The sequence below is a fragment of the Rattus rattus genome, chromosome 7 (assembly GCF_011064425.1).
Source record: "Rattus rattus isolate New Zealand chromosome 7, Rrattus_CSIRO_v1, whole genome shotgun sequence".
In the NCBI taxonomy this organism is placed as follows: Eukaryota; Metazoa; Chordata; class Mammalia; order Rodentia; family Muridae; genus Rattus; species Rattus rattus.
Window position 1 is genome coordinate 83039252 of NC_046160.1, and position 9804 is coordinate 83049055.

The following is a 9804-nucleotide window of genomic DNA, read 5'->3' on the forward strand; positions in this document are numbered from 1 at the left end:
TCTGGGAGCAAGCCTGTGAAGCCTGGGTGGGGATGTTGAACCCCCAGTGGATTTTCGCCCCGCCTTCCGCAGTGGCGGAGAAGGGAAAACAGCGGAGACCCTGGAAGAGCGACAGGTGGGCGTACGGCCAGCCCCGCGCCAGCAGGTTCCGCAAGGCGCCCGCGTGAGCCCCCCGAGCCGCCGTAGCCCCGCCCCCGGCGCGTGGCGCTCGTGACGCTAGGCGCGCGGGCCACTCTCCTTTCAGAGGTCGCGCTCTTCCGAACGGTCGGGCTGAGGTGCGCGTGCGCAGTCGGGAGGGGAAGTGAGGCGGTTTCCTCGGCGCCTTTTCCGGCAGCGGCGGCAGCAGAACTGGGAGGAGGTGGTGGAGGCCGGAGGGAACCCGCGCTTGGGGCGGCGGCTGGAGGTAATCTCAAGGGCCGAGCCCGAAAGACGGGCCGGGTCGGTCTCAGCACCGTCGGAGTCCCGGCGGTAACTCCCTTCTCCCTCTCTGTGTCTCTGCAGGTAGCACCGAGTTCCCGCGAGGATCCATGACCTGACGGGGCGCAGAGCCGCGCTCTTCGTCGGGTGACCGGGGTTGGTGCCGAGCCCGGTGCTCGCAGGCCGGCGGGAGGGCCGCAGTTTGACCTGCCGCGTGCTGAGGCGGCGGAGGAGCTGTCGGCGGCGCTCGCGCGGCGCCTGCGGGGGGAAGGGCAGTTCCGGGCCGGCCGCGCCTCGCCTCAGCAGGGCGGCGGCTCTCCCGGCGCAGACGCAGGGCCCCGGCGGCGGGCGATGCCCGAGTGAGCGCAGGCCGGGCCCCTGCCCCTAGCAGGCAGCTTCGCGCAAGCCGGGCCGCAGGGCGTCCTCGCGGCGGGGCGGCTACGTTTCGGGCTCGCAGCGGCGGCGGCGTTGTAGGCTGAGGGGACCCGGGACACCTGAATGCCCCCGGCCCCGGCTCTTCCGACGCGATGGGGAAGGTGCTATCCAAGATCTTCGGGAACAAGGAAATGCGGATCCTCATGCTGGGCCTGGACGCAGCCGGCAAGACAACGATCCTGTACAAGTTGAAGCTGGGCCAGTCTGTGACCACCATTCCCACGGTGGGTTTCAACGTGGAGACGGTGACTTACAAAAACGTCAAGTTCAACGTGTGGGATGTGGGCGGCCAGGACAAGATCCGGCCGCTCTGGCGGCATTACTACACCGGGACCCAGGGTCTGATCTTCGTGGTAGACTGCGCCGACCGCGACCGCATCGATGAGGCCCGCCAGGAGCTGCACCGCATTATCAATGACCGGGAGATGAGGGACGCCATAATCCTCATCTTCGCCAACAAGCAGGACCTGCCTGATGCCATGAAACCCCATGAGATCCAGGAGAAACTGGGCCTGACCCGGATTCGGGACAGGAACTGGTATGTGCAGCCCTCCTGTGCCACCTCCGGGGACGGACTCTATGAGGGGCTCACATGGTTAACCTCTAACTACAAATCCTAATGAGCGCCCTCCACCCAGCCCCCGGAAGGAGAGAAATCAAAAACCCATTCATAGGATTATCGCCACCATCATCACCTCTTTCAATTGCCACTCTCTTTTTTGAAACTGAACTCGAGTTACTGTTCTACCGTTTAGTGGGGTTGGGGGTTTTCTTTGTTCCCCTTCCCCCACCCCTCTTTTATTTCCTTTCGGCTTTGCGTTAGGATGCTCTGATCTGACATTTGACACGAATACAGTGCTATATGCTCTTGTGACTTCCAGCAAACGGGGTGGGGTAATAGCAACTCTTGGTAAAGTCCTTTATAATAATGGTTTGATTTTTTTTTTATTTCGAGAGAATCTCCCCCCATGTATGCCTTTTTCCTTTTTGCCCAGTTTCTTATCACTTGCTGTAGATGGCTTATTTTGCATTCATGCAGACTATGTTCCAAGTCTGTTTCATCTAGTAAACTGAAAATTATTGCTTAATCAAACTGCCGTTTGTCTTTTATATTTAAGGCCTTCCCTCCCTTCCTTGTTAGCTCTAACTTTAGCAGTTTCAAATGTGACCTTTTATAGCCAAGACCAGTATGGTGAACTTAGCCCACAGTGGCAAAATGAGTAATACCAGTGTAATGTTCAGTTGCACACCAGTGTGTCAGATAGGTAATGTAAGGAATCCCTTGAAGTCAGCCATTAACGTGCATGAGTAGGAGTAAGGCTCAAGTCCCCTTTGCCATAGCTAACTTTACCGACTAAAACAAGCAGAGCCTGTAAAGGGTACAGGTCCTTCTCCCTGCAAAGTTAGCAACTTTGCTGATTCCCTTTTCTTATGGATAAAAATGCTCTTTCCAGAAAGTGGAGCAATAATGGTGTGTGCCACACAGATGAAGTATTTGTAGATACTTTAAAGTGACTTTTGGGCAAAACTGGAACTGTCTTAAGACCAGTAGTTTTAAAATTACTAACCATTTACTTGGCTCACTAATAAAATATTTAAAAAGCCAAATTACATGCACCTTTAACCTAGCTGGAAAAAAAAAAACAACACATTCCTGTTTTCACATTACAGCAACTGATTAGACCGAAGATACAAGACTTTTTTAATAGATGAGTGATCTACATCTCCATTAAGACACTGGAAAAGATGTTTTATTTTAAAAAGGTATTTAGTTTTGCTTGATTGTAGGTTTACTCATGCAGATATCCTGTTGGTTCAGTAATCTATCTCCTTTAAGGAAGGAAATGTGCTGAATGAATGGTGTAGATGTGGACGACAAAGGGGAAGTAGGCTGGAGAGAAAGAACCTACAGATGACAATGAATGTAAATTAACTTTTAAGGGTAAGCATTGTGCTGTCTGGTCTTATCCAGATCTTAAGCTGAGCTGGTTAGGACCAGTAACTAGATTGAGACCACTATAGTAACTTTTTGAACCAAATGTTAATGATTCCGAATTGTGAAGCAGCATCTGGTTCTTCTATAGCCTTAAGGATTAATTTAGTGATCCTCAAGGAATTAAACTTAGGGAATTTGGGAAATGTACACTGCAAGAGCAGTGTACTGGAAAAAGTGGAATGGTGTTCTTTATGAGGGTGTCTGAAAATTAAAATCAAGCCGGATATCATGGTAAAGTTGGACAGTATTGGTCCTTCACGTTTGGCCATATTGTATAATGGAGCTTTGACCAAAGATGTAGGAGAAGCAGAAGGCTATACAAAAATGAGCTGTAAGTAAAAACATTTAACTTAAAGCAGATGAGAAAAGGTGCTATGTCGTAGGCTCCTATTGGTGCAGAGGGATTTTTTTGACTCAAGATGCAACTAAAGCCTAAAGTTGTCAGTTTCACCTTAATAGAAATATCTGTAGAAATGAGGCTGATTCACATTTAAGAACATTTTAGTTGCTTTTTAAAGTTCCCAAAGCTCCACCATTAAATGTAATTCTTAGTGTTTTAAATGATTACATTTTAAGGTACATAAATATGGTTATACAAGTATCAATGCTATAGTAACATCCTGAAACAAAATAAGCACAAAGGTATAAATGCCTAAACTGGAGGAAACTTGAAACCCTCATGTTGATTCTTAAGTGTAGTGTTCTAACTTGTGACAGGCAGATTGCTAGACAGCCATTTTTTTGTGTCTTAAAATAATTGGGGGCATAGTTAAAATTTTATACAAGTGATTGCTGTTACTGAATGTTGCAGGTGAGATGGGTTATTTTTAGCTTATTTGAGATGTCTGAAGAGGTGGGAGGGGGGAGACACATTTGAAATTTAAAGAACCCTAAACCTTTTGGAAAGAAACTGTAATTTTCACTTACATTTCTTTAAGACTATAAGAGGTTTATAATTGATGTAGTTAAGTTGAACCATAACCATTGGTGATTATGAAGCAGAAAATTAGAGCCTGCAGAAAAAGTTATAATGGAAGAATTAAAAAGATCCTAAAGATTTTGTTTAATTGCATCAATTTCTGTATTTGTGTGAATTTATAAACATGCAGTAAGTTTTGAATGAGGTTAATCTTGTCTAATATAAGTAAATGAGTCTGTAGACTGTGATCCCCTCCCTCAGCTGAAAAGTACAGTACTTGGAAATTGTTGTTTATGGTTGTAGTGTTGCTGAAGCACTAACATGCAGAAAATAAAGGAATTACACAGTGCAGTTTCTCGGTTATGTTACTTGCAGTAGATAAGTGGGATGTATTGGTATCTTGGGTCATGTTGCTTTCCAGGGATGTATGGTAAAAAGTGAATCTGAGACTCACCTGACTCTTAAAAGATAAAAAGAAAAAAAAAGATTTCCCCCCTTAAATAGTGACTGATTAAGGTTTTCCCTGGTTTTAGTTTTGCCAAGCTTTTAACAACTGTGGGTACAGTAGCAGTTGAAGATATCTAGGTTTCTTTCCCTCTAGAAATGAGGCTGACTCACATTTAAGAACATTCTAGTTGCTGAAGACAGGCAAATGCTCCACACACTGGATCCCTGACCCTGTTTGCTTTGGTTTATGAGACAGGGACTTGATAAGCTCCTCGGGTATACTTTGAACTTGTGATTCTTGCTTCATCCTGCAGAAGTTGGGATTACAAGACTGTGCTACCATCTCCACTTCAGGCTTCAGGAATGAATTGGGTTTTGTTTTTGTTTTTCCAAATTACAGCCTTAGCATTTTAAAAGCACAGAATTGAGTTTAGAAGGAATTGGCTTTCAGAATTGTCTTAATCTTTAATAGTAGAGCTGGATTTTAAAATTCTCTTTAGAGATCATAGCTGCTTGTTTGATAATGATAGAATTATAACCATGTAAAAGGTAAAATTGTAGATGAATAGGTTAAAATGAACTTTATAATTTTTTTTTTAATTTTTATGTATTTTTAGTATAGAATAGAGTGTATTCAGGGCACAAGGGAAGGAAAGAGAGGAGTAGAGGCCAGCCATGAGTACATGGAGAGATGGGGGAAGGGAATGGGGAGCCAGGGAAGAGGGTAAGGAGCAAGGGGAGAAAAGAGCAAGAGCTAAAATATTCTTGTAAGCATTCCCTGTACTAGTCTAAGTTTTTTTGTTGTTGATTCTATAATGTCTTGATGTGATATGGTTTAGATTGCACATTAAGGCTGGGTTTGTTAGTGCCTGTCTGTAATCCCAGCACTTGGGAGATGGAGGGATCACAACTTTGAGGTCAGCCTGGTTTATAAGAGAATCCTAACTAATGAGGCTCATATTGATACTTACCTAATATATCCAATATTATGACTTACTGAAATATCCAAGATCAGTTTTTCAGCGGTAACAGTAGACAGTATTTCCAGTGGTATGTAATGCTTTAAATAGAAATTAAGCCACTATCATCTGAACTGCTACGCTTTCACATTCCATTACTCATCTTACTCTGTTTAGGTGCTAGCACGCACACCTTGTGATCAGAGAAATCTTGTTTCTTAGAGCTAATGATTATTTTTATAAAACAACATATAGCAAAATATTTTTTCGAGCAAATCATATTTGCAGCCTAGCTGTCAATGGAATCTAAAGTTTTGTTTGTTTAATTAAATGGCAGACAGTAGGAGAAATTACAGTATTCAGAAGTTACAGTATTGAAATATTGTGAGAAGGCGCTTTAAAAAATAAATAAATAAAAAAGCCAAGTAACTTCTTGCTTTGCCAAACTTAAAAGCTGCCAAACTAGTTGAACTGGCGGATAAGATCAGAGAAAGTAGAACTGGTCTGTAAAAGGACTTAGGAATTATAATTGAAATTTGCTTATTATCTTAGCTAAAATAATGGTATGCTTCAAGAGAGTTAGACTAAGAACTAAGATTGGGATGGTGAGAAGTACTTTAACTTTTGTTACTTTGAGATAGAGACTTAATCCATAGTCCAGATTAGTTTAAAATTTGTAATTCTGTTTCAGACATGCCTGGCAAAAGTGCTTTAACTAATTATTTAATTTGTTTTTTTTTTTAAACCTTTGGTTATTTGGGTGTTTTTTGTTTTTTGTTTTTTTTTTGTAACCGTGGCTGGCCTTGAACTCAGAGATCCCCTTCTCTGCCTCCTAAGTACTAGGACTAAATATGTGCCCACCACTTCAGGATAAGTGCTTTAACTTTTAACACCTCCCTTTAAAATATCAAAACAACTTTAAATTACTTGTCAAGTTTGTCTTTGAGCATTTTTTAAAACCTGTTGGATCATTTCCCATAAAGGACACACTTCCTTTGTGGTATCTGTTGTGTAAGCTTGAGGGTAGATTTATTTATTTATTGAGAGCCTAATTTTCCTGAAACTGTTTTCCTGTAGTGCAAAACAACAAATGTTTGCTTTCATGGACTTATACCTGTGGGTGGGTAGAGAACAAAGATCAGACGGTAAGTATAAATGTCAGTGATACACTGTGGCACAATAACAGAGAGGAAGAGGTAAGGACAAGTTCAGAAGGCTTCAAGGTTATGTTGGAACAAATGTTTGAAGGAAGAAAATAATGTAATTGGTATTGTAACAGAAAGATACAGTGTAAAAGATGGACTGGAAAACTTAGAATCAAGGGCAAATCTAGTTGTGGCCTGTTTTTACAGAGGTTGTGCTAAGAATAGTTCTTATGTTTTCAAAGGAGTTTTAAAGATGATAAGAAAAATGTGCTGGGAGTGTAGCTTAGTGGCAGAGCGGTTGCCTAGCATTTGCCCTGGGTTTGATCCATATCAGTGGAGGAAAAAGTTTATAAGAAACAGTGACACAGGGACAGTGTACCGCCTGAAAACCCACGATATTTTCCATCTGTCCCTTTATAGGAAATGCTGACTCCAGGTCTAAAGCCGACGTTTTCAAATACTATATGCCTGTAGGGAAATCCAACGCTTTAAAGAAGCTGATTGTTAGGCAAATGAGCTGAATCAAATTTTTGAGAAAATGGTGGCTTATATAACTTACCACATTTATGTACTTAATAAGCCGAGACTTGTTTGTGACTTCTGGGATTATAGGCTACTGTGGAGTTCTTATGGTTTTGTTTGTTGATACAGGCTCTCACTGTGTAGCCCAGATTGACCTCAGATTTACAGTGGCCCTCTTGTCTCGGCCTAAGTGTTGAGATCACACGTGTACACCACCACAGCCTGCTTCTTTTTACATGTAAATGTGTGAAACCAGGAGTTTCGGTTCTGTTTCTTGAGAACTTTGTTTATTTTATTTAAGGTATTTATTTTTATGGTGCTTCACTTTTGAACATGTGGGAACTAAGTGCTCATTTAAGACATGCTTTCAGCCGTATGAGGTAGTTTATATCTGTAACTCTGGCACTTACGTGGTACAGGAGAGTTATTGTGGTCAAGGCAGGCCATCCTGTATCTGCAGCGTACTTGGTGTTCCTGGTGTATCTGGTGGTGACAGATGATAATGGAAGCTCTCTGGGAAGAGCCTAGTTGAATCACCTATAACTTAGCATTCCTCTTTTTTGTTTGTTTATTTATTTAAAAATTAGGAACTAGGGGGTTGGGGATTTAGCTCAGTGGTAGAGCGCTTAAGGCCCTGGGTTCGGTCCCCAGCTCTGAAAAAAAAAAAAAGAAAAAAAATTAGGAACTAGGAAGTGGTGATGGCAGGGCAGGAAAGAGGTGTTGTGTTGTTTAGACTACTTCCTGATGATTGGGGATGACATCATTTTGGGGGACCCTAAGAGAACTGGGATGCTGGTCAAGTCCTGGGAGACTTGGTTGTTTCACTGCAGTCTAGGCTGTGGGGGTAGGAGTGTGCAAGCCCATTTGAAGCAGTCTGTGAGGCTGGGCCAGAACGCCTGTGGGTAACTGTTTTGAAGTGGGAGATGTGTGTGTGTGTGTGTGTGTGTGTGTGTGTGTGTGTGTGTGTGTGTGTGTGTGTGTGTGTATAGTGAGCAGAAGATGAGTAGGTTAGGAGAAATGTTTTTCTTGAGTGTACTTCCTTCTAGATAGTCTAGATTATTTGGAATAGGTTCAAATAACACCATTCAATTGTGGCCTTTATTTGCTTGGTATTACTATAATCAGTTCTGAATCTGGTTTTTATATTATGAAACTTTGCAAGAGGAAAAGTTCTATTGGCATGGCAACTAATATATTTGGTTTCTCCTGTTCCATACAAACTAGGAAAAATAGTGGACTCCATATGTGGATTTCTTTTCCTTGAAAAGTTGTTCTATACTAATATAACAGGATGTGGGAACTAAAGAATTGTACTTAGAGGAATTATGGGAGTAAGATTTTTTTTTTTTTAGTTTTGTTGTTCAGACAGGTCTCACATAGTTTTGCCTAGGCTGGCCTTGACCACTCCAGCACCAAAGTGCCAGAGTTACAGATGTAAACCACCACACCTGGCTGAAAGCAGTGTCAATTGAGGACATTAAATTTTAAAAATTATATATACATATGTACACGTTCTCATCGGCACACGAGTGAGTGCTCAGGTCTGTGTGTCAGGAAACAACTCGGTTTCCCCTTTCCACCATGTGGGACCTAAGGATAAAACTAGCACTCAGGAGGCAGAGGCAGCGGATCTCTGTGAGTTCTAGGCCATTGTGGTCTATAGAATGATTTCCAGAGCAGCCAGGACTACACAGAGAAACCCAGTCTGGAAAAATAAAAAACTAACAAAACAAAAAACCCAAAACTCATCCTGGGTTTGGTGACATGGACCTTATTCTAGCTTTATTTTTCTAGCCTCCGCAAGTGAACTAAGTGAAAATGTGTGACTTAAAGACTACGTGAAACTCAATGAGTTTTCTATTACAGCTGAGACTGTACATAAGAGGAAAATGAAGTCAATCCTTTAAAATTGCAGAAGCCAGGATTTGGATCTTTAAAGTTTGTTATATGATAGGCCCGCTGGGGACACAGCTCCACAGGGTTCTTGCCTGGCGTGGGTCAGCCCTGGGTTTAATCCCCGGCACTGAGAAAAAGCTTATAAAAAAGTTCTTTGCTGTAGTTAGACCTAAAGGGATGAAGATCAGGAAGCATTCTGACAGTTACAGCATTGCTGCATGCCTGCCACATGCATGGCATTGTTCTAAGCATGTAATGCACATACATCCTCAATATCCTCTCAACAACCTTGGGAGACAAGGCTCCGATTTTATATTTGAAGAATGGGCATAGGTTCACATTAATTGCTAGCAGAGCTGAAACTTAGACTTAGGCAGTCTCTCCCTTACTATGACTGTTACTAGATGACACAGTGATTAGTAATTTTCTCAATAAGCTTTAGTATTTAAAGAATTGCTTGCTTTCAATAGTTTCTCTTGAGTTTCTAATTGGTCGTGTTGACTGATAGAAGAGCTAATTTAAGAGACTTCTGTAAAAATGTTGAGCCCCTTGTTGTGTGGCTCATATGTTGTAATACCAATCATTTAGGAATCTAAGCCAGGATCGTTGCAAGTTCCAATGCAACCTGGGCTAAAGACTCGGTTTCATGAAACAAATAAGAGTATGGGAGCCAGCACGGTGATGTGTGCCTTTAAGCCCAGCACTCGGGAGGTAGAGGCAGGTGGATCTCTGAGCTCCAGGCTAGTCGGGTCTACCGATGGAGTTCCAGGTCAACTGGGGCTGCACAAACAAACACACAAACAAACAAACAAAAAAGCAAAACATAGAGGTGCTGATAGGATAGCCCAGTGGGTAAATGTGCTTGCCAACCAAGCCTTGCCAGGTTAGATCCCCAGGACCCACATGGTGGAAAGGGAGTCTGATTTGAGTCCTCAAGATTTTGTATAAAATGAAACAATGAATCAAGACCGCTCAGTGGAAGAATTCTTACCATTCATGAGGACCTGGTATCTATCCAAAGCACCAGGAAATGAATGAATAGCAAAAAATATTTATCTCACCAAGTTA

The 9804-nt window shown here is 42.7% G+C and overlaps 1 protein-coding gene across 1 annotated transcript; it reads left to right on the forward strand.

Annotated features, from left to right (window-relative positions):
* The first annotated feature begins 704 nt into the window (after window positions 1-704).
* Window positions 705-4118, forward strand: Arf6 (ADP ribosylation factor 6). The gene has a single exon (XM_032907859.1). The coding sequence runs from the start codon at window positions 945-947 to the stop codon at window positions 1470-1472; it is 528 nt and encodes a 175-aa protein (XP_032763750.1). The 5' UTR covers window positions 705-944; the 3' UTR covers window positions 1473-4118.
* Window positions 4119-9804: the final 5686 nt, after the last annotated feature.

Bases quoted from the DNA above. Each gene is read 5' to 3' on its own strand.
- Arf6 (XM_032907859.1), top strand. From the start codon at position 945: ATGGGGAAGGTGCTATCCAAGATCTTCGGGAACAAGGAAATGCGGATC.